Source organism: Balaenoptera physalus (assembly GCF_965194825.1).
Source record: "Balaenoptera physalus genome assembly, chromosome: 9".
Taxonomy (NCBI): Eukaryota; Metazoa; Chordata; class Mammalia; order Artiodactyla; family Balaenopteridae; genus Balaenoptera; species Balaenoptera physalus.
In genome coordinates, this window is record NC_138888.1 from 30,954,492 (window position 1) to 30,982,396 (window position 27,905).

At 35.3% G+C, this 27,905-nt stretch overlaps 1 protein-coding gene across 10 annotated transcripts in view; it reads right to left on the bottom strand.

Moving 5' to 3' along the window:
• Window positions 1-27,905, bottom strand: part of LOC309666889 (uncharacterized protein) — a 307,631-nt gene that overhangs the window by 55,052 nt on the left and 224,674 nt on the right. The window contains exons 5-6 of one of the 10 annotated variants that reach the window (XR_014267322.1): window positions 23,662-23,758; window positions 11,735-16,779 (exon numbers count right to left, since the gene is read on the bottom strand). The exons of 6 other annotated variants lie outside the window; for them this stretch is intronic. Coding sequence is in view for 1 of the 4 variants with exons in the window: in XM_082475011.1 (XP_082331137.1) it covers window positions 26,118-26,339 (222 nt within the window). In the remaining 3 variants the exon portion in view is untranslated. 3 more of the 10 variants (XR_014267321.1, XR_014267323.1, XM_082475011.1) reach the window with 3 other exon arrangements.

Genomic DNA, 27,905 nt, shown 5'->3' on the forward strand with positions numbered 1-27,905 from the left:
TAAAACATATGCTATTTCTGGCATTTTTAACACAAATATCTTCTTCACACCCGTTTTTCTGGTTATGCATATTCTTTTCTCAGTTATGCATAGTCTTATTTTCTATATTTCTGTGGGTCTCTTTCACATAAATATAGCCCAAAGAATTCTGTTCAAATATATTATTCTCTAAAATGAGTTTTATTTCCTCATTCACATACATTATGATTGAAACATTGCTTTAGCTTAACTAGATGATGCATTTACTGTTAGAGACCATGGGTATTTTGTTTGGGTTTTTTTTTTTTCATTCTTCCATGGCAAGTGTCCAAAGATAGTGCCTGATTATTTTTGATTGCAATAGATTCTAGCTCTAGGCTTTCTCTTCTCTGCCTTGCCATCCAGGCCAAGGGGTTAATTATCAACAGATATATACAAAATATTGGAGAAGCATAATAGGAATCATTAAGACATCATTTCATAGTGGTCATTCCCCCTCAAATTCTTTCTCTTATATTGAAAGGTTTTTGTATATCAGTTTTTCATAAGACAGGGAATAAACAGTAATTTTCTTAACATTTTGAGTACTATTATTAATGATTTGTCAGAAAGGTAAATATATGTAAGTTTAAAATCTTACTATAGTCTTGATCACTCCTAGAATGGGACTATCCTTACCCCTGGAAAAAGAATCTAAAGAAATAAAAAGCAATGTGTCACCTGTTGAGGCAAAACTATCACATAAGAAGAGAAGGTGATGGAGCAAGGAAGAGAGAGCGAAAACAAAATTAAAATCCTCCCTTAGAATGAGTCTGAAAGTAGTTATTAATGAGAGATATGTAAAGGGAAAGTTAGACTTTTGAATGCATTTATCATAAAATGAGTGCTTAGAAAATAGATAAATATAGATTTATTCAAGAAGCCTAGAAAAAGAGCAGGGAAAAACCTAAAGAAAGAAGAAATGATGTTACTATGGAAAAGCAGAAACTCAGAAAATGAAAACAAAGAAACTGTAGAAAGGACCAACAATTAAAATCTGGTTTTTAAAACGGCTAATAATATGGTGAATATTTTACATGATTGATAAAGTGAAAAAAAGACATAAATAAATAACATAAATAGGAAGTAACTATAGTTCCAATGCAACTTTAAAAATAATTCATGATGTTATTAATAATTTTAGTCCCATACATTTAAATAATTAGATAAAATGCATAATTTATAGAAGAATTGCCAATAATTTTGTTGAAATAGAAAAAAGAAAGACAATAACAACTAAACCTCGTCACAATTAAGGCAATTATTTTAGTATTCCAGAGGGTTCCAAACCATCTCTCCAAATAGGGGCTGGAAAATTTTATGTGAGTTTCATATAACCTTCAAGGAACAGATAACCTTTACTATGTGTAGCCTGTAAAAGGAATGAAAATTGCCAACTGATTCTGTTAGATTAATATATATTGATACCAAAGCCAAACAAATAGAGTAAAAGAAAGGTCAATTATATAAACAAACTTCATTGTGAACTTAGAGGTGAAAATTTAAATGCAGTACTAAGAAATTAAATCTAACATTTATTAAGGACTATCCTAGTAGGTTGAAAGAGAAAAGTTATATGATCAACTTAATATTGTTAAAAGAAAATTTAAGAGAATATCTTTATGACCTTAAGACAAGGAAGAATTTCACTATGGATTAACTGAGATATATTAATTTTAAAATCTTCTTCAGTCAGAAGAAGAACACCAATGAAAGAAGTTTTTAAAAATCTACAATTTGGAATAGATATTTATAACTGTGATATCTAATAAAGGATAATTATGCAGAAATAATAACTCCTATAAATATAGCAAACTCATGCAACGTATTGGAATAGAAGCTGAAATCTAATAAACATTGTGGAAAGAATGTTAGTAAAAAGGGATATTCAAATTTGAAAAACACACTTCAGATTAACAAAATTTACATCTATTGTTGGCAATATCTAGTGTTGGCTAGGATTGGGACCCTAGTGGAAGTGTAAATGCTATATCATTTGGAAGAGTATTTTGACAATATTAAATAAGTTGAAAATCTAGAGACTATGTTGCATATGTGCTCAAAGAAATGTATGAAAATGTTCATAGCATCACGAGTAATAGCAAAAAAATGAAAACATTGGACGGATAAATTGTGAAAAATCTTGCAGTAGATGTGGTACACCAGGGAAAATGGATGAACTACAGCTGTACATATCAACTTGATTAAATCTTGAATACAACTTTAAGTGAAGAAAGGACATTACTGAAGGATGCATACAGTATGATACCATTTATGAAAAATCTGAAAATATGCCAAGCAACTCTGGATTATTGTGTTGCAATGGTGTAAAAATGCATGAGAATGATAACCAAATTTAGGGTGATGGTTATCTCTGGGAAGGCAAAGAAGGAGGAAGAAACTGCCATAAAATGTAAGAGAGGCAGTCAAAAAACAGCAATTGTATTTGTAATGAGCTATTTCTTTAAAAAATATTAGAAGTTGAAGCAAATATGGCAAACTTTTAGAACTTGGTAGAGCTTGGTAGCTGGGTCTTGGTTCCAGACACTTGTTATGGTAAAGTCTTACTTTGTTGTATTTGAAATATTTCATGGTAACCAAGGTAAATGCATTTAAACCATAGAAACTGGAAACCGTTTTTTAAAAAAATGGGTTTGGGTAAGGGCTGTAAATTGGAGTTGGATTAAAATATTTAACTTTCTACTCTAAAAATCTGGGACCCTCATATGAAGGTAAGCATGTCCTATCTTAACCTCAATATTCTGGCCAGAAGTTTAGGCCTGTTTCCCTGACTTTCTGAATTTTTCCAAATGGGATCTTTCAACAGTGATGATTTAGAGGTCTTATGGTAGCAGAGTCTTTAAACAATGTGATCACTAAGAGGTAAAACTGAAAAGTCAGAAGAAAAAGATTTCATGGGATTCAAGTAGAAGCTTGGCTATATATCAAGGAAGAAACAAGACATAAATATACCTTCTATGTGATTGGGGGGAAAATTTGTATTTCTTTTTTTAGCGTTTCTGGAGAAGGCTTTTAAAAGACCTCTTTATAGTCTCTTTTGAGCATTTTGTTTTCTTCTTCTCTGGGCATGGTTAACAAATTAAAGAGCTTATTTCCTCTCCACAGCTGTGTGTCATTGCCTTAGGGACTATTATGGGAACAAATTCTAAAGAAGTTCATTCTGCTGTCTAGCAGCAAGAGCTCTTAACATAAACAAGTTTGCAAACTCCCCGAGGACTGAGCAGATGTCTCTGATCATTCCTGCTGGCTACTCTGTCCTGCCGGCTGACCAGTGTGCATTCCCTGATAGCAGACCCCTGACCTATGAAGTAATGTTGCCCTGAAGATACTGGATGCAAAGACAGGTCTGAAGTAAATTCAGTGAATTTGCTTCTTTATGTGATCCTTAAGAGGTCCTGGCTACAACAGCCAGGAGTAAGCAATGATTGTTCAAATAGACTATATTTTAAGCTTATAGATATTTGTTAACTTTTACCATTTTCTTGACAATGAGAAACTCTAAAACTAAGGCCCTTTAGCAAGCCAGTATTTTCCAGTAGGGAAAAAAAATGCGGATTTTAAAGTTCTGAATTCTTAAGTAGCTAAAACGGGCATGCTTTCACTGAAGATCCATCCATGAAATGAGAATTTTGTAAAGATTTTTTCAAAGTTAACAATATGATGATGAAGCTGTTGCTGGTTTCTTGTAATGTACTAAAGTAACAAGTTTGACTTCAAATATTTAAATCATTTTGTTTGCTAGACAACCTCACCTTATCAGAAAAGAATTTACTTAACAAGATTTATTTGCAGAATTGAGCAAGTGAGATTTTGGGAAATGGGATGAGGGTAGGGGTAATATAACTTTCTAGAATGTTAACTATCTCCTTCAAAGAGAAAGGGAATGATTGTGGGTAGTTCAATGTATCTGAGATGGTTCCAGCTTGCTGAAAATGAACTTGATTGTGTATAAAAGTAATAAATCAGGCTCCTTCTAACTGCCTTTGAATAATAAAAGGATGTTGGTAAATGGCTTTGGAATATGGTGATCTTAAACTGAGATCTCAGAGTCTTGGACTTTCAGAGTTGGAAGAGTTTTTCATATCAGTATGGAACTGTGGTTCAGGCAGGTTAATGGACTTGGATGACGCCACACATCACAATGGTCTAGATATCTTTTTTTTTTAAAAGAATTTTTTTTAGAGCAGTGTTAGATTCGCAGCAAAACTGAGAGGAAGGTATATAGACTTCCCCTTTACTCTCTGCCCTCGCACATGCATAGCCTCCTCCATTATCAACATCTCCCACCAGAGTGGTACATTCATTAAAATTGATCAACCTACACTGACACTTCATAATCACCCAAAGATCATAGTTTATCTTAGGGTTCATTCTTGGTGTTGTACATTCTATGGGTTTAAACTAATCATAGTTTTCAGTGCTCCCCAAATCCTCTGTGCTCCACCTGTTCAGCCTTCCCTTCCCTCAACCTCAGGCAACTACTCATCTTTTTTTTGTCTCTATAATTTTGCCCTTTCCAGAATGCCATATAGTTGGAATCATATAGTATGTAGCCTTTTCAGATTGGCTTCTTTCACTTAGTCTTTCCACGGCTTGATAGCATAAAGAGTTAAATAGTATTCCATTGCCGGGACTACCACAGTTTATTTAACCATCTACCTACTGAAGGACATCTTGGTTGCTTCCATGTTTTGGAAATTATGAATAAAGCTACTATAAGCATCCATGTGTAGGTTTTAGTGTGGATGTAAATTTTAAACTCTGGGTAAATGCCAAAGAGTGCAATTGTTGGATCATACAGTAAGAGTATGTTTAGTTTTGTAAAAAACTGCCAAACTGTCTTGCAAAGCATCTGTACCGTTTTGCATTCCTATCAGCAATAAATGAGAGTTTCTGTTGCTCCACGTCCTCTCCAGTATGTGGTATTAGTGTTCTGATTTTGGCCATTGTACTGGATGTGGAGTGGTGTCTTGATGCTTTAATTTGCATTTCCCTGATGACATAGGATGTGGAGCATTTTTTCCTATGCCTATTTGCCATCTGTATATTTTCCTTGGTGAGGTGTCTGTTAAAGTCTTTGGCCCATTTTAGAATCAGGTTGGTTGTTTTCTTATTGTTGAGTTTTAAGTGTTCTTTGTACATTTTGGATAACAGTCCTTTACCAGATGTGTCTTTTGCAAATATTTTCTCCCAGTCTGTGACTTATCTTTTCATTCTCTTTACATTGTCTTGTGCAGAGAAGACACTTTTAATTTTAATGAAGCCCAGTTTATCAATGATTTCTTTCATGGATCATGCCTTTGGTGTTGAATCTAAAATGAGTCATCACCATACCCGAGGTCATCTAGGTTTTCTCCTGTGTTATTTTCTAGGGGGTTAGTTTTATGTTTTATATTTATGTCTATGATCCATTTGGAGTTCATTTTTGTGAAGGGTGTAAGGTCTCTGTCTAGATTCTTGTTTTTTCTTTTGCATGTGGATGTCCAGTTGTTCCAGCACCACTTGTTGAAAAGACTATCTTTGCTCTATTGCATTGCCTCTGTTCCTTTGTCAAAGATCAGTTGACTATATTTATGTGGGTCTATTTCTGAGTTCTCTTTTCTATTACATTGACCTATTTGCCTATTATTTCTCCAAACCACACTGTCTTGCTTACTATAGCTTTATAGTAAGCATTGAAACTGAGTAGTGTCAATCCTCCACCTGTTTTCTTCTTCAATACTGTGTTGACTATTTTGAGTCTTTTGCCTTTCCATATAAACTTAAAATCAGTTTTTCAATATCCACAGAATAACTTGCTGGAATTTTGATTGGGGTTGCAATGAATCTATAGATTAAATTGGGAAGAGCTGACAATATTTAGTCTTCCTAGCTGTGAACATGGACTATATCTCCATTCATTTAGTTCTTCTTTGATTTTGTTCATCAGAGATTTGTAGTTTTTCTCATATGGATTTTGCACATATTTTGTTAGACTTATACCTAGGTATTTAATTTTAGGGGTGCTAGTGTAAATGTTATTGTGTTTTAAATTTCAAATTCTACTTGTTCATGACTGGTATGTACGAACACAATTTACTTTTGTATATTAATTTTGGATCCTGCAGCCTTGCTATAATCACGTATTAGTTCCTGGAGTTTAGATAACATTTGAAAAAAATACTTAATCAAATGTTTAGCTTAATTTTTGAGTTCTAAAGATGCTTAATTTTAATAAAAATCTGAACATATTGTTTTAAAACATGTATATTTAGCAAACACCCATTTATGAATCAGTCTTGACAAAAAGAATGAAAAAAATCAAACTTGAATCTGACCAAGACTCTAGGTCTTACTAATAATTTATAAGAAATTTAAGGGAAAACAGAATATGTTAGATGACATCATGGGCATGTATTAGAAAATTCCAGGGAGGGAAACTCTACTGGGTAAAAGATCTTGTTTCCTTAACACACACACCAATGTTATGAGGGAAACCTTAAATTAAAAGAAATTTAACAGACATATCACTCTAACATGGAACTTATTTATAAAAAGTTGTGTGTTTGGATGTGAAATAAACAAAGAAATGAGAACACTGATTCTTTAAGGCAATTAGGTAACTATTATTAACATATTTTAGGTGTAATAATGGTATTATGGCTTTTTTAGACAGTTACTGTCTTTAAGAAATACAAACTAAAATACTTTTAGATAAAATGATAGATTTCTGAGATTTACTTCAAAACAATCAGGCTAGCGTGGGGTAGAGAGTACATATGGTGACAACCGTTGAGAGTAAGTAATAGGTTCACTGAGTTCCATAAACTATTCTCTCCACATATGTGTACACTTGAAAATTTCCATAACAAAAATAGAAAAATTCATTGAACACTAACTAAACTAGAATTGCCATGAAGACCAGAATTATATCTTAAGTATCCTTGCATTCCTAGAACGTGTCTCAATAATTACTTGCATAATTCATTAATTAATAATACTTGATAATTTATGCATGAATCTGAGGTCTTATATGCAGGAAAATGCCTTCATGAGGCCTCTGAGAGGTGTTCACTATATCTTAACAAGGCATGGCAGAAAAGGGCTCTAAAAATAAATTCAGTCTACTTAATGTGTTAATTTCTTTTATGTCCTGATCATGCCTTGATTTAAATGATCTTTTCAATCTGAGGCTGTGAATAATATACTGACTATTAAAGAAGTCTCCTAGGGCTTCCCTGGTGGTGCAGTGGTTGAGAATCTGCCTGCCAATGCAGGGGACACGGGTTCGAGCCCTGGTCTGGGAAGATCCCACATGCCGCGGAGCAACTGGGCCCGTGAGCCACAATTACTGAGCCTGCGCGTCTGGAGCCTGTGCTCCGCAACAAAAGAGGCCGCGATAGTGAGAGGCCCGCGCACCGCGATGAAGAGTGGCCCCCGCTTGTCGCAACTAGAGAAAGCCGTCGCACAGAAACGAAGACCCAACACAGCCAAAAATAAATAAATAAATAAATTAAAAAAAAAAGAAAATAAAGGAATAAAATTCAATGTAAATATAAAATAAAAAGTCCAATTAAAAAAAAAAAAAAGAAGTCTCCTAAAAACTCTTCTAGTTAATTCTGAGACCTACTTTATTTAAACTTCCAAAATTCTTAGTAAGTTAATTGAATAAACTTTTGTTCAGAAATTCAATATCAAAGATGTTATGCTCTGTGCTGGTGGTAAAACAAATAAATCTTTGCTCTTCAAGAAGCTAAGCTCAATGGTATAGATGAGAATATAATCCTCTGTTCAGAAAACTACCCAAACATTTTAGGGGTCCTGTGCTCATGAGGTATTGGGGACTTGATTTTTTTCCATCTCATCTTACTGCTTTAAAACAGTTATTGCAGCTGAAACTATAGTGGAATTATTTGTTATCTGAATCAGCTACTGTGTTCAGATCACATTATCCCAAGCTATATTACCTGATATATATGAAGAAAGGGTTTTATTATTGATGGCATCCAGGCTTTGGCTGTGGTGTTTTCCTTAATATCTCACCTGGCTTGATAAGCATAGTTAGTTCCTCTATTAAATGGCTTATCCTATTCAAAGATAGGCCGAAATAGTGCTAGATATACATTACCATTGTTTGTTTTTGGTGTGTGTGATTGTTGTTGGCTTTTTTTGCCACTGCCTTAGGTAGAAATCTATTCTAAATTAAGATAGAGTTCTGACTAGCCATTTGGAAAATGGCTTCTGTTTTCCAAAGGTTAATTCAGATTTTTATTGCAATATTATTATCATTTCCACTTTTTACTCTATAATCCAGATTTTAAGATTACATTTACAAAATCAGAGGTTATCCTTGAACTATTAAAGAGGGAAAAAAATCCCAAACCCAAGAATGTGGTTATAACTTGGTCTAACCATGAGAATTCACACCTCCAACCCACACACAAGACAAAATTTTATTAGTGTACAGTTTGTACTGTATGCTCTTATATTTCAGCCTGTCATGCTCTAAAAATGTGCTTTTTTTACTTGCATAAGTAATAAAAGTCACCCAATGGCTAAGCTGTTTTATGTCCAACTTCCACTGTGTGGCTGTACGACTTTGCAGAATGATTGATCATTGCCAAACAAGGGCAGAAGTTTACCAACTGTATGTCCTTTAGCAGGGTGTATGGTGTTTGCGCTCTGTCTCCCACTGAGAATTTTATCCTTACATGTGGTGTGTCTATTTTTTTATTTTACAAGTCCAAGTAACAATTTTATTCTAGTCTACAGAACAGTTTTTTTTTTCTTTTACGTACTTTTGGTGGTTTTAGCAGTGTTCCTTTTGAGCAGGCTTTTAATGAACCCACAAAAAGTTATACTAAAAATAAAATATACACAATAAAACAATAAGCATCTAGATGTTCAGAGCTAAGCAGAGGTGATCTGATTGTGTCTATCACTGAGTAGCTCACCTACTTAAGAATTCACCAGCCGATCTCAGTTTTTCTACTTTGAATTCCCATGTAACTTGCCCAAATCAGAGAGTCCTAAACATACACACACAAAATAAACCCTCTTTTAAAGCCACATCAGGACAAAAATTCAATTAGAAAGGCTAAATGTGTTATCAAATTGACAAGTGCATTGATGAAGTTTATTACTAGAAAATAGGCACTATCTTTCCATGTCTATTTTAAACTTCCTAGAAATACAAATTCCTTTGAAAGAACTAAAGAACAATATCTTAGGGTATGTAAAGAATAGGCAGGACCTCATATGCATCTGACTAAACATCATCCAATCTTCTCAGGAGCTGCCATGAGAGAGGGAATTCTAACTACAGACTGTCATCCTGGAATCTTCTTTTCCATGAACACTTTATTATGCAAGTGCAAGGCCTGCGTATGTCAGTTGCTGAGTCGAGTGTGAGGCATACAAAGAAGGACATCTTCTCCAGTGCCAGTGCTAGGCACCTCTGACAAGAGCAGAGCAGTCTGTTGGGCACCCAAACCTCTCAGGTCTACCCCTCCACTTCTACTTATGTTGGAAATAAATTTTGGTCCCTGTTTAGGATAAGTTTATGCCTTTAAGGACTTTTTTCTAGCAAATAGATAGACATGTTTTTTAAAATAATGTTAAATTTCACTTTTTAAACTTGCTTTTCTATTTATAAAATTCTAGGATTTTGGAAAAAGGTTTCAATAGGGGATTTTCTAGCGCCAGTGGCAGGCTTAAGAGAAAGTAAAAACTATGTCACATAAGGGAATGCATAATTGTGAACAAAAACTGAATGAATACTTAATCATGATGACAAAGTTTACTAATATAAATTACAAAGTTGACTATTTAATTAACAATATAGTATTCAAAATTTAAAGGCAGAAGGTAGCAAACTGTGACATAAATGAAACCTTATAGTAACTGGCAGGTCTTAGACTAACGTTAGCTTAACTAGTGGTAGATACTCTTTGGCCAATCATACTGATACACAGGAAAAAAAGGCATCAGGGCTCTGCCTTAGCAGCCTCATTGCCTGGAATCAATTCATTGCCATTAAGAACACCATGAATGTTCTAATGATCTATGGCCAGTGAAAATCCAACAGTCCTCTGGGGCTGTTAATGCAGATAATCTTGACTCTGCTAATCCTTGCACCATAACTGACTGACTCTGTATGTCTCTTTCCATGAGAGGGAATCTGAATGGGTCAAGCTTACAGAGAGCTGCTTTCAGGTCAGATCCATATTCTGAGTTGACTCAACGGTCCCAGGAAGACAGAGTTACATGGGTCAAATCTTGGTAAACTGTGAGTCTATGGTAGTATAAGACTATACTACCACTGGTGGTGTACAGGCACAGCTGGACTTCTGTGACTTTTTAGAAGAATGTAGTATACCCCTACAGAGAAGACTCTGTAGGGGTATGGACTGTCTGGTACAAGAAACATATTTTGTTATATAGCTACCCATAAATGCCATCATTATATATTTGCTGATAAAATCTACTATATTTCAATATATTTAAAGATTATATAATAAGCATTTGTTATTCAGAATCAAAATTCTTACTACTTGCCCCTTCAGCAAGTAGAGCATAATCGAGGATTATTTATTCATTTATTTAACAGATATTTCTTGAGTATATACTACATGGCAGACACTGCTAGATATGGAGAACGCAAGGGAGAAAATATAGACATAAAGCTACGGGTCTTGTGGTGGATATAGAGGTGCAAATTGACAAATTTAATTGTGTTAGGCAGGCTATGATAGAGGAAACAGGAATACTCTTTGGTTCCACAGGACAGGCATTTATCTGTAACCTGTACAATCTGGGAGGGCTACCTAAAGATAATTACACATGGGCCAAACCACAAAAATTAGAATATGGGAGAGGAAAAAATGCAGAATAATGTCTAAGTTCCTGCCTTGAGGGACCAGATGATTGATGGTGCCATTCACTAGAAAGGAAAAAGAAATAGGAGAAAAAGCAAGATTGGGATGAAAAACATGCATTTAGTTCTACACATGTTGAGTTTGAAATACTTCAGGAATCTCTAAATGGAGAGGAGCAGTAGGTAGATGGATATACAGTTCTGAATGTAAAGAGATCTATGCTGGAAATGAAGCTCTGGGATTCATCAGCTTATAAAATATACTTGGAATCATGGGAGTGAATAAGATCACCCAGAGACAGTAGGTAGAATGAGAAAAGAAAAGATGAAAATGCAAAATCTCATGGAACATCCTTATGCAAGGGGAAAAGGAAGAAGGAAAACACAGAGACTGGCCAGAGAAGAGACGTAATAGGAAAATTAAGGGTTTTGACAAGAGCCGTTGAATAATAGAAGTAGAAGCCATATTACAGTGACTTGAGGTGTGATTAGACAATGAAGGTCAGTATGAATAGACATTTTAAAAATGTATTTGGCTGTCAAAGTGAGGAAAGACAGGGTGATAACTAGGGGAAAAGGTAGAGATTGAGAAAGATCGTACAAATGGAAGAGGCTTGTACAAATTTAAAACACTGATGAAAAAATCCAGTAGAGAGAGAGGAACTTTGCCTACAGAGAGGAGGTAGACAGTAGAGCAAATTCCCTGAAAGCAGGGGGCAGTTGGGGGCAAGACAAGAAAAAAAGCAATAAGTTTCAGAAAGAAGCAGAAGCAACTTCGTCATTGTAAAGAAAAGAAGAGAAAGAAAAGAGAAAAGACAACAAGATGGTTTGTAAATGCAGATACATATGCAATTTTTTTTTTTTTTTTTTTTTTTTTTTTTGTGGCCTCACCACGCGGCTTGCAAGATCTTAGTTCCCCGGCCAGGGATCAATCTCCTGCCCCCTGCTGTGGAAGAGCGAAGTCTTAACCACTGGACCGCCAGGGAAGTCCCATATGTAATTTTAATAGTGGCAAGTTCTCATCTTACTGGCAATTTGTTTTAGTATGTTTAAAAATCTACCCATAACCAAGTCTTTACATGGTTGTCATTTATAAACCTTGTTTTACACTAATATTTTTATCTAACATAACTCATGTAGTTAAATGAATTTTCTTTTTCTGGATAGTTTTTAGAATTTAGCATATTTAAACATTAATTTGAAATATAAAATACACAGGTATACAAACACTTTGTATGACATAATCAGTTTTATTTTTACTTCTATCTTACATAATTTCTACCTTTGTACTGTACCCTTAGTTTTGCATAAGGATTTCCCTCTGGTGGATGGAAAATAAATTTAAATTTGAAATTTTAGCTCCAGATTTTAGATTTAGCTGGCAATCTGTATAAATAGTTTCAGAAATGTAGCTTAAGCTGTATTACTAGCTTAAGAAATAAAATAATCAGAAATTCAGGCAAAAATGTTTGCAAAAAGATGTTTACTGAATCATTGTTCATAAAATAATACATACCAAAAAATTGTATACAATCTGCAATTCAAACACTCAGAGTGGATGTGTATATTATGACTAACAAAATACATACCCATTTACAATATTATTCACAAAGGTTTTAAATAATATAGATAAATGTTTACATGACAATGATTGATAAACAAAACAGTATACAAAATTGCACAGGTAATATTTTTATTATGTTAGTATAAACATGCATTAAGGAAGTATACAAGATTATTTGATAAGTTGTTATCTGTTTTGATTCTTACTTTGTTTTTTCTACTTACCTGTATTTTCTAAAATGGGAATGTAGAAGTTTTATAAGCAGAAAAATTAACATTATATTTTGAGAAATATATTCTTGGATTGTTCTGTTTTGAGAAACATGTGTTTAGATTGTTTCTAATAAGTAAACTTTTAGATGATATTCACACCTGGAAATAAATCTGTTTCATCTTAAGTGTCAGACCTGATATTTACCTAGCTATCCAGTTCTATTTTGTGGTGTTCTTTTTCTTCTAAATTTTCCATTAATTTTTCTTTTCCTGAGAGTTAAAACATTTATATGTAATAAAGGGAGTGCAGACTAAATACAAAGACAAAAAAAGGATCAATTCCATTCGATTGAGGATTTGACGTAGTTAACGTGAATCATCTCTCTCTGCCTTTCCTCTAGATCTTTCCAGCTGGAGCTCCTTACTTGGTCTGTGCCTTAGAGGACGATATGTACTATACCTGTACTGGAGCATTTTATTATTTGTTAGAATTTTTCCTAGTGCTAGGTCATTTTGGGCAAGAAGTCATTGCCAGTTAGAAAGAGGCAGAAGAAAAAGCAAAAATAATGTACTCTAAAAAGGATGGTGCTTGCAAGTTGCACATAACTGTGTTATTTTAAGCCAGTAAGAGCTGGGTTTGGTGGTGGCAGCCACATATATCCTGGAGCGTGTCATTGAGGAGAACCAGGTATTATAGGAGCCACAGGCAGACTGTACAATTAGGGTTGGGTGAAAGGATTGGGTAATCCTGCAATAGTCACTGTTACATAACAAGCCAGTTGCTGCCCAGGGATATGAGCGGTAACTGAATATTATAGCGGGAACTGTTAGCTTGGCTGCAGCCAAGGGTCACTGGCTGTTTCCATTACAAATCTTGTTTTGTAGTTGGTTTATAACCCAGACAGTTTAATTCACGTCAGGCTAAAACCTGGCATTCAAATTAGAAGCCTAGAGGCACTTTTTTTTTTTTTTCCCCAAAAAGAGAATTTTGAGCTAGAAAGGACCAGAGAGATCATCTAGTCCAACTTCTATTTTCCAGAGAAGAAGATGGAGGCACACAGAAAGAGTAAGATGTACGTAATGTCATACAGTGAGCAGAACACAGACTCAGAACTAGGACACAGTTTTTTCTGCCTTCCCGCTTAAAACAAACCAAACCAAACCCAAACCAAAACAAAATAAACCTCTACTAACCTATGTTAATTTAATTCCTTTTTGACGTAGAGAAGTCAGAGGAAACAGATGTTGACTCTCTTTTATTCACTAGGGATCCCTCTGGACGTGTTGAGTGACTTGCTCAGGGAAACACAGATTGTTAAGTGGTAGAACAGGAAGGAACTCAGATCTATTTTGTGACTATTTAGCAGTTTTATAGCCCTTTTTCTCCAGTCTTACCAATTATCTATTCAATTGATTTATTCAATATCCAGAAAGAAATGACTATTAAACCACTGATAAATAGGGCACTAGTTTACTACATTCTCATGGTTATGAAATGAATCATCAATTGAATTGGAAAAGAAGGAGAGATATGAAGCCAGGATCATGTTTCTATAAAACCACAATTGGCTGAAAAAGGAGCTCAGTCAGTCAACCGAACAATCATTTTATCTCCATAAAATGTAGTGGATTGTTTTTCTTTGATAAATTCCAACAATTACTTTGTCAATATTAAAGTCAGAATTTTTGATGGAAATGGAATAAATGACTTTTTTTGAATTATGTATTACATCCCATTGGCTGGAGTCAGAAATTATATATACATCTTGACTTCATGCACAGCTGGCTTTCCTGAAATCCTACCCAGAAGAGCACCTTACATCATTATACCATGGCTCAGTATTTAAAAGTGACCCGCTCTCTCAGTTATGGAATATCAGTCTATCATGGCAGTAGAGTGGGACTTTTTAAAAGTTTATGCCATAAAATCAGCATTCAAATGTCAAAACCTAGTTCTATACCCAGTATACACGTAGTACTCCTCTTCTCTCTACCTTCACCTGTTTTTAAACCCAAGATGCCTGAAACTTTTCTGAATGTGTCTTTTTCCTCTAGCAAATGGTTCTTCGAGAAAAGGGACTATGCTTTGCTTTTCCTATTTTTATTCCTTCTTCCGTATACCATAACCTGCCCTGAACCATTGTGCTTTTCACTGGGCATACACACCATCAAAATTTCTACTATTTATGATGTTATTTACCTGGAGATGTACCTGGGCAGAGTATAGGATTATTGTATTAACAATTGTCATTTCTTGTAGAAGAATACGATGATAAATTGAATTAAACCCAGTTTAAGAGAGGAGAAAGAGAAAAATGCTGAGGAACCCCAGACTTTACTTTTGTTTACAAGAAGTCAGAAATGAGTTGGAAGATAGAAATTAGAAATTCCCGAGTGGAAACTGATAAACTTAACCCAACCAAGAAACTTTGTCTCTTGTTTCTTGTACATTTTTCAGTAATTTTGTGCCCCTTCTCACCTTTATTTCCCAAAATAGGATGTCACATTATGATTACATTTTGTTTATACTTTCTGTCTGTGGTCATTATTATTCTTTATGTTTATGACATCGACAGCCTGAAATTCCTATAAACTAGGAAAACCATACTGAGGAAGTGGGTGGTAATTGGCAAAAGGAAAGCATAATATGGGGAGAATTAGTCAAAGGCTGTTGTAATAATCTGGCTCAGTTAGAAGATTCATTTGTTTTGCATTTCTTGTCCAATGTATTATAACATTATTGGAGATGACTTCATAGATCAAGTGTCATTAAGAAACCTCATATTTTTATTTAGCATGAAGAGATCCAAACTTGCCAGAAAGTCAATATTTATCAGAGTCACTTTATTTAATATTTTTATTTTCTCCATAACTAACCCCCATTTCTGGAGTTGACAACTTTAGTCAGTGGTTTTAGGTATCCTCATTCTGTCGGAAAAGGTGTGTGCCACCAACCTAAGTTCTTGTTGCGAAGAGTGAGACCAGGTTAAAGGTGCTTTTTTACTGAATAGCATGTCTCTGTGGTTTAAAAGGATGGGTATTAGTGGACTTCTTGGCATTATTGTTAGGTTTCAGTGGTGTTTGGGGTCTTATTTTAGGAGATTGGGGCCATCAAGCTGACCATTTATATCTTGTAGGAAGCACAAGTCTTTGTGAAAAATCCTTCTGCAGACACTCAAATTGCATAATAACAAAACCCAAAATGCATTACAGGGAGCTTGACATGTAAATGAAATTCTCTGTGCTATTTGGTTTCAAAGCCACTAAAAACGAAAATTGGTTTGGGATGAAATGAAAACTATTCAGAATCCTTGTTGTAAATCTGAACGCTTGAAGGAGTTGGAAAAACTGACCCATCTTTCTAATGACCCAAACATTGCTTTTCTGTAGTCACAGAAGTATCAGAATATGCATGAAACTCCATGCTACCCACATTCTCAGCCTGTGTGAAATTGCATCTTGTGATTTCTAGGAATCTATGTGATTTCCACAATGTTGAGAAATAATTCTATAATAAAATGTGTTTTCTGAAAGAAAAAGTGATTTGGGCATATTACACAACTTAACTGTTTAACCAGATACACACATGGTTATACTCACATATTTATATATTAGGTGAATATATTTGTCCCAATTTTCTGTCCACATATTTAGAATTCTTCCATTGTATATTGCATTCTACTACCCATTACTAATGCTATTTTTTATATGTGTAATTGTTTAATAACATCCAAAATATTTTCACATCAATCATCTAATTTTTATCTCTATCTTTTTGCTTCTCATTCTGAGAAATTTTCCTTGATGTGACTAGGTCTTCCACCAGGACTATTCTTTTATTCATCCTTTTTATGAATAACTTGATTTCCACAATCATGGTTTTAAAATATGTTTATTTCTAGAAGCATAGTTCTAAATTCCAAGAAAACTTTTGGTTCTCTGGCTTTTCTTTTTTCATAGCAGCATATTTTGGTTTTATTGATACAATGTTCTCTGGAATCTTGTTGAGGATGATTATTTTAAATTTCCCTTTCAGAGGACTTCTCTTTTTTCCCTGGGTCTTGGTTCCCTTCTTTATTCTTGTTGGTTTTCTCCCAATACTTGATGACCTGTAGTGGTTTGTTTATATATATGAATGGAACACAGAAAGGAAGAAGAGAGAAAGATGAGGAAATGGTATGTTGATTTCTCCACTGACTAGGTTTATTATTCATCCCAGAATCTACATTGTGGTATTTAATACCACAGTATGTGGGAGAGGGAAAGTTTTGACTCATACTTAAGGGTGCAGCCTAAAGTAAAGGTCAACTTGACCTCCTAAATTTGTATACTTTGATTCAGCAATTCTATTTCTAGAAATTTACACTAAGGAAATAATCAAGGTTGTATGTACGAAGGACTAAGTATAAGAATGTTCATAACAGTCACAACAATACAAGAATAAAAGCATACAATGTCAGTGTCAAAACTGGTGTGCTGGATAAATAAGCTATAATGATTCAAACAATGGGAAATAACACAGTCTTTAGAAGTTATGTCTTAAAGCACTATTTAAGGAAAAAAATGAAAATGTTCACAATAATGTTAATAAAAAGAGAAAATATCTAATTGTCTAAATAATATGATCTTATTTAGAAAATAAAATGGGAAATGTGTGTGTGCATGTGTGTACTAGAAGGAAATACACTAAAATATTAACTAAGGTTATCATTGATGGCGAGAACATTGTAGTTGTTTTTGTGCTTTATTGCAATAATTTTGTTCCTCTTATTTATAATACACAACTTCTAAAATTTTTATCATATTGTACTTAATCTATATAAAATGTATGTAACATATGTTACGAAGCATAATAAAATAAAAACAGTGAATCCATATTCAGATACATGAGCTAGAATATTATCAATAGCTTTGGAAATACCTGTGTATACTTGTGTATTTCTCCAAATCTCATCTTTCTATCCCTAAAGGTAACTACTCTCCTGACTTTTGAGTTTATTGTTCACTTCTTAAAGTTTCCCAAAATATATTTCTTAACAGGTGAATAGTTTAATTTTTCTTGTTTTTGAGTCTTATAAAATTGAATCATATGATATGTAATATTTAATCACTTTTTTCCTACATGTGCTTCAAGGTTTCATTGTTTTCACGCCTATATCCTGGTCCACTGTGTCACTATATATTCCTATTTATATATAATATCTTCTGTTCATTGTCATTTAAGTTTCAGGTATTTTTTGTTATATGAATAAAGCTGTTAGAAGATTACTATGCCTGTCTCAAGATCCAGGACATATATGAAAAGATTTCTCTAGATGATATATCCCTAATAGCTAGGGATATTGACTTTTTTATGATAGGAAAAGTCTTTTTTGAAAGTGGCAAAGTTTTTAATTTATTTAGGTTTTCCTTAATGTCTCTCAATAGTATTTAAAAGTTTTCTCCATAAAGGCCTTATACATTTTCCTTAGATATGTTTCTATGCATCTTATACTTTGTGTTGATATAACAAATGGTATCTTTTTCAAAATTACATTTTCTAATGCTTTATTGTAACTATATACAGCTTTTTATATATTAAGTTTTTCAAGCACCTGACCATATTGCTTTATTAATTATGTTGATTCTTTGCAGTTTTTTATCTGTGAATTATAAAGATTTTAGGTTTTTCCCCCCAAACCTTAGAACTTATCTTTCTTTTTGTCTTACTTGACAGTCTTAGACTTCCATGTTGAATGGGAGTGGTCTACTTATTTCTGATTTTAAAGGGAGCACTTTTAATATTTTACCTCAAAGGTTGATGTTTAGTGTAGGTTTTCTGTTGAACTCTTTTATCAGATTGTGTAAATTATCTTTTTCTCCTAACTTACTAAGAGTTTTTAAGATCATAAATGATGAATTTTAGCAATTATTTTCTCTACCTACTGAGATTATTATATAATGCCTTTTTCTCTTAAAATAGTGAATTACATTCATAGGTTTTTCTAAGCTAGTTAACATTGTTAAATTTCTTGATCATAATATGATCATGGATTAAGAGTCCCAAAGTATTTGTTGCCAAACTATTGTCTAGAATACTTGCATATATATTGCACATATGTTTATGATCTCTAATTTTCCTCTTTCATATATGCTTGTTGGGTGTGATAGGCAGAATAATGGTCCTTCAAAAGATGTCCATGTCCTAATATCTGGAACCTGTGAACTTTCTGTTACTTGGGAAAATGGACTTTGCCAGTGTGATTAACATTAAGCATCTTGAGGTGGCAAGGTTTTCCTGGACTATCCAGGGGACCCAATCTGATCATACCAGTTCTTAATAGCGGAGACCATTTCTCAGTTGTGGAGAACCAGAGAGATGTAGTGTGAACACTTGGCCCACAGTTGCTGGCTTTGAAGAGGGGGATGGAAGCCATGAGCTAAGAAATACAGGCGGCCGCTAAAAACCAATTCTCCCCTAAGCTCAAGAAAGGAACATAGCTCTGCTCACACCTTGATCTTACTCTTGTGAGATCTGTGTCAGACTTCTTACCTCTAGAACTCTAAGATAATAAACGTGTGCTGTTTCAAGCAACAAAGTTTTTGGTAATTTGTTACAGCAGTAAAAGCAAACTAATATGTCTGGCTTTGTTATTAAGATCATATTTGGCTTTTAAGATGAAATGGGGTTCTTTTCCCTCGATTCCATTTTCTGGAAGAATCTGTATAAGACTAGAATGATGTATTAAAAGAAGGTTTAGTAAAACGTTTCCTTTAAAATTATCTAGACATGCTACTGGCTTTGTAAAAGTTTATATCTAATATATATATTCAATTTTAAATTGTTATAAGATTTGGAGGGGAGGAAAAAGTTTTCTTTGACCCTCTTAGGGTCCTGGGCTAGGTCTGAAATTTTAACTGACCAAGACAGATTCACAGGAGAAAAGCATACAAATTTATTTAATATAAGTTTTATGTGCCATGGGAGCCATCATAAAGAAATGAAGATCTGAAGAAATAGTTAGACCTGAGTGTATTTGTCCTAGGTTTCATGAAGAGTGGGCAGTCGTGTAGAAATATGATAGGTCAAGGAGTATGAGGTAAGTGTAGTCAACTAGGGAAATAGCAAAGCCGGTTGAAATTTTTCTTGGTGTCTCTGTCTTTAGAGAAAAAGACTGACCACCCCTCTGAGTGTAGGGAGGACACCTCACACATGAGGGTTTTATGACCTCACAGGAGAGAAATGCAAGGGAGAGGTCAGAGGGACCTTCCTGCTTCTGCCATTTTCTCAAGATCCTTTGGCTTAAAATAGTCAATATGCCAAGGTGCCACATTTTGGGGTAGCCTTCCTGAACCCCATCATATTATTTTTTAATCCTATTATAAAATTAATATTATTATAAGGTTATTCTTTTACTGTCTTACTTTTTTCCAGGAATTAAAATATTTTTCCAGGAATCAAGATTTTTCTAACATATAAATTCAAAGGTTCATAGTATTCTGCTATTTCTGATCTCTGCTCTACCTTTAGTTATGTTCTCTCTTCCATTACTAATACTATTTATTTGCCTCTTACTCCCTTTTATTTTTCTTAAACAATTCACCACTGGTTTGTTTATTTTGTACATAATTTTAAAAACATTTCTTTTCTTTTATGCATCTTTGGTCTTTCTTTTGGAATCATTTCCTTTTATGCCGAAGAACATACCTTAGAAGTTAGTTCACTGAAATTCTGCTGATGGTGAAAACTCTCAGTTCTTATCTATGTAAATATGTCTTTACTTTGCCTTTGTTACTGAAAGAGAGTTTGGCTGGTTGCACAATTCTAGGTTGTCAATTTTATCATTTCACTGTGTCCTGGCTTCTGTTATTGCTGTTGGGACATTTATTGTTTGTTCAATTTTTTGTTTTTGAGGAGATCTGTTTATTTGCTTGAGCTGCTGCTCTTACGAGCTTTTCTTTGTCTTTGAAGTTCTAAAACTTTAGTGGAAGGTGCATAGTTATAGAGTCATTTTTATCTGTCCCATTTGGTATACATTGTGCTTCCTCTGTAAATTCTTGTCTTTCATGATTTCTGGAAAATTTTTTGTCATGACCTTTTCAATAATTGGCTCTTGCTCTGTAATCTCTATTCTCGTCTCACTCTAAGACAAGGTTTAATTCTCTTAATCTGTCTTCCCTATCTCTTAACACTCTTCAGTAATTTTCATTTTCTTTTGTCTTTGTGCTGCATTTTTCAGTACTTTTTTTATGATGAAACGTATTGACTTTTTGCCTGTGTTACTCTAATCACCCCTTAAATTTTTAACTTAAAGATCATATTTTCATCCTTAACAGTTGTATTTTGTTGAAATCCTTCTGCTATCTTAAGAAACATTTTACCTTCCATTTTTAAAGTATTTTATACATGTCTTAGATCTAAACATTTCAATATCTGCAGTCTATGAGATCTATATCTATTGTTTGTTGATTCCATGGACTTCCACCAGTGACAGTGGTTCTCTTTTGCTGTGATCTTTGATCAGAGATAACATTTCACTGCCAAAAATAAATTAAAATTCTGAGGACCTGAATTTCATCTGGAGTGGATTAATGCAACAATGAGGTCCTGTTTTTACTCTATTGGCTGAGTAGAAATTGCAAGTGATAATACCCATTGCTGACACAGATTTTTCTAAAGAGAAAAACTTGAATTGTTACTGCCTGTCAGAGTTGAACAGGTTAAATCACAAGGTTTGTTATAAACAAGATTATATAGCAGTAGAAAGCTTAACAAATGTTCTCAGTGTGTTTTTGATACTACCAAGTAAGTTTAAGCCACTACAAAGGCAGTTTCAGGATAAATCAGTGATGTCTTAGAATGAGTTAATTATCATGAGACTAGTGGGTAACCTCAATCTCATTCAAGAAACATAATTAAAAACAAGTGAATACAGTGTTTTATAAGAAATATTACATTAACAAACGTACTTTTTTTATTTAAAAAAAAAAACATACATTTGGAATTACCAGTGAGAAGTCCTTAGAATCTTTTAATAACACAGAGAAACCTTTTGTCTTTCTTTTAAAATAAACAGACAAAAACTCAAATTTCATGATGACAAGATATGGGCTAAATGTAGATTTATATTACACTTTATGAAAACTAGCATGCAAATATTTCCTAGACTTTTCTTATCCTTCTGATAAGATACAATGGCTACACAAGAGCTTTGTCCTTTCAAAGCAGCTATATATGTTGTCTAACCATTATGCTTAAGGTTTCTTATTAAACTTTGCTATAGATTGAATGCTGTGTCCCTCCAAAATTGATATGTTGAAATCTAATCCCCAATGTGATGGTATTTGAAAGTGAGGCTTTGGGAGGTGCTTAAGTCATGAAGGTGGAGCCTACATGAATGGGGTTTGTGCCCTTACAATACAGACACTAATAAGAGAGCTCCCTCGCCTCTCCTATCATGTGAGGGCACAGTGAAAGGATGGCTGTCTATGAACTAGGATGTGGGTCATCACCAGACACTGAATCTGTCAGTGCCTTGATCTTGGACTACCCAGCCTCCAGAACTGTGAGAAATAAATTTCCATCATTTATAAGCCACCCAGTCTATTTTTGTTATAGCAGCCCATTTTATTAGGACTAAGATGTTCTAATTAAATTCTATGGTCTCTGCATTGAGTTGCTTTGCTAGGAAAGATTAAATTTAAGAATATGAGGCTTATCACTTATTTTTTCCACTTTAGGCACTAAGTCATTCTCGGACACACGAAATGTTAATTTTAACAGCCTTTTGGTAGAGAAAACCTGCAAAATATATTAAAATTAAATGTATCCACTCCTACCTAATCACTCCCCTGGGAAATTATCCAAAGGAATAAATAAGCAATACATAAGGGTTATTACAGCAGCTGGTACTGGTTTTTAATGAAAGTAGTGCCACCAATGGAGGAGTAGAGAGGGGGGAGTTGAATACATCTAAGTACATCCAAACCATGGAATGTATTGGGAAACAATTCTAATGGGTCTTTCACAGTTGAGCACATCTTGGGAACAGAGGCACTGACTGTTTTTCCTTCTGAACTATCTTTTTAAGGATGTTTGTAAAATGAATAACCTTGATAGAGATAGTGTCTCCCCCTGGGTCAAAGAACAGGCATGCTTACTGTATGCTATAATAAAGATATTATCTCTCTCTGGAGCAAAAGGCAGACATGCTTATTACCCATTTTAAAATATTGACCTTCTCTATGCTAACAGTTTCTCTCTTGAAATGCAAACCACTACACGTGTAGGCTATATCTGGGCCTTCCTGTGTCTTCTCTACAGGACTTGGGGGCAGAAGAAACTCTCAAAAATAAGCTGATGTTCATACTGTTTACCATGTTCTGAGTAATAAATTCCTTTGTCTTTGACTTAGGAGTCTTGTGTCATCTTTTAGCATCTGTCAGCCTGTGGCTGACTATCTTGTTAGCTTGCAAGTAAGAAGACATATAAGACTCATCACAATTCTCAACAATTTTGGTGACAAGGATGGAATGCTGATTGAGATGTGCCTTTCTGGAAGAGAAAGGACAAGGGTCCTGCAGGCCAGATTTGGGACTGCGACAAGACTCTGGGATCCGACAGCAAATGTTAGGCAGGGGGTGGGGGGATGTGGTAATAACTATTCCCTGCTGTCCTGCCTGTTGATAAATGTGTAGAGTGGTGAGAGGTAGGATTAAAGTAAGCTGCTCAAACGGTGCCCTGGCTATTGCTCACTCTCCTCTGGGAGGGTGGATGAGCAAATGTTACCATGACAATGGGGCATCGAGCCTACAGCTTCAGCCAAAAAGTAATGAGGCTGCAACTGATGAACGAAAGAGTCCTCAAAGCCAAAATAACTGCTGTCAGCAATGAGGACCTTGCTATTCAACACAGAGCTTTGGGCAGACCAAAATAGTAAATAGTTAGAAGTTCTTTTTGTTGAGCTTTGAGCTAGCACCTACTCAAAACCTGCTCAAATTGAATGCAATACCTTATTTACTGGCAAGGAGCTTCTCTCTCCACTGATGCCCTCTGATTATTCTCTTCCACTCTACTGCTGATCTCAGCTGCTTTACAAAGAGCTCTCCCTGTCCCCCAAAGAGACAAAAGATCATACACATCAGTCTTATTATGCTGGAGAACTCTGCTGGCTACAACAACCCAAGTTGTCATCTTACTTCTTCCTGCCTGGGGAGTGGGTACCCAGATTCGGTGAATGGATTTTGGGCAAGGTTCACAGTGGGAAAAGGAAGCTAATGTGATCTTGGAGGTTGAGAGATTTGGGCCAATTTAATGTACTATTGCTGCTTCTACATCTGAATGTACTTCCTCATCCCACGAGTGCCAAGGGGATTCTCCCAATCCTAGAAGAGCTGCATGTAGAGAAGTGCTAATAGAACTCAACAGTAATGACACCTTTGAGCTCAAGTTTCATTGACAAGTTTCAGTCAATTCGGGTCCTTGGCAAAGGGAAGCAGCCTCTACCCTGAGGGGCCCTTTGAGGTTTCAGACTCACTGCCTCTCTGGCATGGCTACCGGGTAAGGCTTTTTTATTTTTGGCTGCACTGGGTCTTTGTTGCTGCACCTGGGCTTTTCTCTAGTTGAGGCGAGCGGGGGCTACTCTTTGCTGTGGTGCACTGGCTTCTCATTGCGATGGCTTCTCTTGTTGCGGAGCACGGGCTCTAGGTGCGCGGGCTCTAGAGCACAGGCTCAGTAGTTGTGGCGCACGGACTTAGTTGCTCCGCGGCATGTGGGATCTTCCCGGACTAGGGCTCGAACCCGTGTCCCCTGTATTGGTAGGCGGATTCTTAACCACTGTGCCACCAGGGAAGCCCGGATAAGGCTTTTTTGAAACCATTTAATAGCTTGCTACTAGGTTCTTGGCAAAGCTTAACATGTGATCCACAGAAACCTTGTGACTCTATGGCCTGCTATTCCCATTTTTTGGGGGGGTGGGTCAACTGGGACTCAATGACTAACGAGATGGGAAAGGCCTAATAAACCTCACTTGTCAGGTGAAAATAATATATTCAAGAGCACAGTCAGCTTGGCCCCTGCAACATGTTAGACTGACATGAAAATTGGCAGCCGCCCACAAGGGGAAATTTCATCTCTCAGTGTGATTCCTGAAGTGAATGGGGCCCTCAATTCAGAGAGATGCTTCTGAACACCTGGTCTGGTTCACTATGGTGAACATTTCTGTTTGTTTTGTTTTGACCTAAGTAATTCGATTTCTAGTAATTTAGAGTACTCGCAGATCGGTATGTGTGCCTACAGTCATGTTTGCAAGGATATTTATTGCAACATTGTTTTTGCTAGCAAATGACAAAGAACTACTAAAAATCTCTCATTTAGGGACTGGACAGAGATTAGTTGTTCCAGACAAACTGGAACAAATTAACCCAAAACATGACAAATAAAAATAATGTTAACTTTTTTTTAATTTTTATGAACAGTATTTTCTCAGTGTTATGTAAAGTGTGAATAAAAGCATGTTTCGTTACCTTTTCTCTTTATTGACTAGCTCCACACAACCTAACAAATAATGGTAGGCTTGCTTAGCAAAGCCAACTTTAAAGCAAGATTCTTAGTCTCCTCCTTCAAACTCCTAACCTTCTGGTGCCACAAGAATATCACCCCTATGTTCTCACAGACAAATTCTGGTTTCAAGATTTACTGTTATGGGGAAAAGCTAAGAGCTCAAAACTTAGGAAGTATCATTTTCATGTAAAAGTCGAGTATATAAAGATGTCTGCATGGACTACCTCTGAACGGAAACACAAGACACTGGTAATAGGATTGCCTTTGAGAAAAGGACAGGGAGCCCTGAAAGACTTTGGTGAAAATAAGACTTACTTTCATTGCCATATATAAAGAATCACACTTAGGTTAACAGGTATTATCTCTGGGTGGTGAAAAAATCCAAAGGACTGTTTATTTATTTACAGCCTATTATTAATCTTGTATTATTTCTACCATGAACTTAAATTTATTCCAAAGACAAAAAAAATTTGAAATATTTTGAAAGCATTTGCCAGCAAGAATATAGGAGAAGAAAGGCTATATCCGTATTTTGGTAATTGAGAGAGCAACAAAAATTGTTGTAATCTCTGTTGCTGAAAAGAAAAATACAATCCTGAATATAAACCTGGATGCTGACATTGGAACAGGGAAGAGGTAAAAATGACACACAACTAGAAATGCAGATGTCTGGCAGAGAAAATAAATCTAGATGCAAATTTACCTATGAGAAAATTTTTCAGAATATATACTCAAACGGAAATTCAAAGGCCCATCCAACAATATCTTGCTTTCATTATTTATTTTGATGTCTTCTTAGATACAAGGTTATGACCAATCAAAGAAACAACTAGTATTGTAACAAGAAATTCTCAGTTCCATTCATTAGGTTTCAATAGCTGAGTTTCTCCCAGAAGCCCCTCTGGACTAGCCTTGGTCATTACCATACCATACAGACAGACAGATCTCTCTGGGGATTTTGGCGGGGATTCTTTTATTCCCACAGCACTTTGAAGGATTTGAGTTGGAGAACGCTGTGCTGTTCCCTTTGCACGTCTTCCAGACAGTGGAGAATGCGTTTGGGAGCAGCAGATTGAAGTTCATCTTCTGGGGGCCTGTGAAAATATCTTTTCTTTGTAGATTGGTGAACTAATAGAAAAAAGTTCTTCAATTATTAGATTGGTATTATATACCACCAGTACCCTTCTCATGTTAATAGTAACCTGCATAAACCAGTTTATAAAACTCCAAGAATGTAAGGTAGATCCTTCATCTTTTAAGAAAATAGAACCTCTTAAAACAATTTATTTCATCCTTGGGTTGTTGCTAATGGCAACAGAAAGAATGCACTGGAGTGTCATAATAATCCTCCATTAAATCCCCAGTGTTTAAATTTTAATGCTATAATTCAAGAGCTGACAAAAGCCCATTGAGTGCGTCTATGGAGAGGAAAACAGGCAGGCCCATTTTCTCAGGGGTGATACTATAGCAACATGAAATGAATTTGGGGTCAGGGAACAAGCAGTCTCCAAGCTTTGTTTGCATTTCCTGGCTAAAAGTAGAATCCAACATTATAAATTTTACCCAACTAAGTAGTTATTTTGAGCAGCAGGAAGATAGCTCCCTTAGCACCACTGTTTATATTGAAAACAGAGCGAAGGTAACAAAACCAGAACTGGGAGAAAGACATGCTGACAAGTATATTATGAAGTGACTCTCAAAGTGACCACTTTAGAAACCCCTACATCTCTCCTATGCTGACACCCAACCCCTCTCCCCTGGACAAATGATGCTTTAGAACATGGAGAAGTATTACAATTCCCAAAATGCCCTTTAGAAAAAAAGAAACAAAGTCTGGTCCACAGTCCCTGAATGTGACCCTGTTACCGTCATGGATGACTAGGCGAAGTCGGGTGTTGTCAATTACCTCTCACTCTTTATAATGGTCCTTTTGTTTTAGGGGGAGGACTTTTTTTCTCCCAGAATAAGCATATGCACCTGAATCACAATTGCCTGTTGTGCAGCAAAAGGCAAAAACAAACAAAACAAAAACAAAAACAAAAACATACCCTACTTAATTCTCAGAAGTTTGTGTTTCCAACTTTTCTTCCCCTAGGTATCTGGGTTTTCACTTTTGGTTTTAGTGTTGAATATTAGCACATTGAGTCAGTGTGCTGACTCAATAACATAAAATACTACGTTCAGGGTGGTTTTCCAATAAGGTGTATCCAGTTATGTTCTCTATTTATATGACTTGCAATATACAGAAATGAAAGATATTAGGTTTTCAAGGGCTTAGTCACAGATGGATATAGACAGATCAATAAAACTCAGAGCTGATCCTTCTTTTCTACTCCCTTTTCCAGGCCCTCAATATCTCACCTCAGCAATTAAAAATCCTTGCCTCTCTCAACCTCTCATGACCTCCAGAATCCACCTCTCGCAATCCATCCTAAATATAGTGGCAGCATTAGTCATTTTCCTAAAACAAAAACAAAATTTCTCCCCTATTAAAAAGTCTTCGATGGTTACGAATGAATCAAATTTATACTCCTGCAGTTTAACTCTGCTATTATAAGTAAGTTACACTGTACAGTTTGCTGTTCCATTATTGTATCTTTATACTTTCCTAATAGTATATCTTGTTAAGGACTCTACCTAGAATTCTCCTGTCATGACTCTGTTCATCCTTCAAGCTCAGATTAAATGTCACCT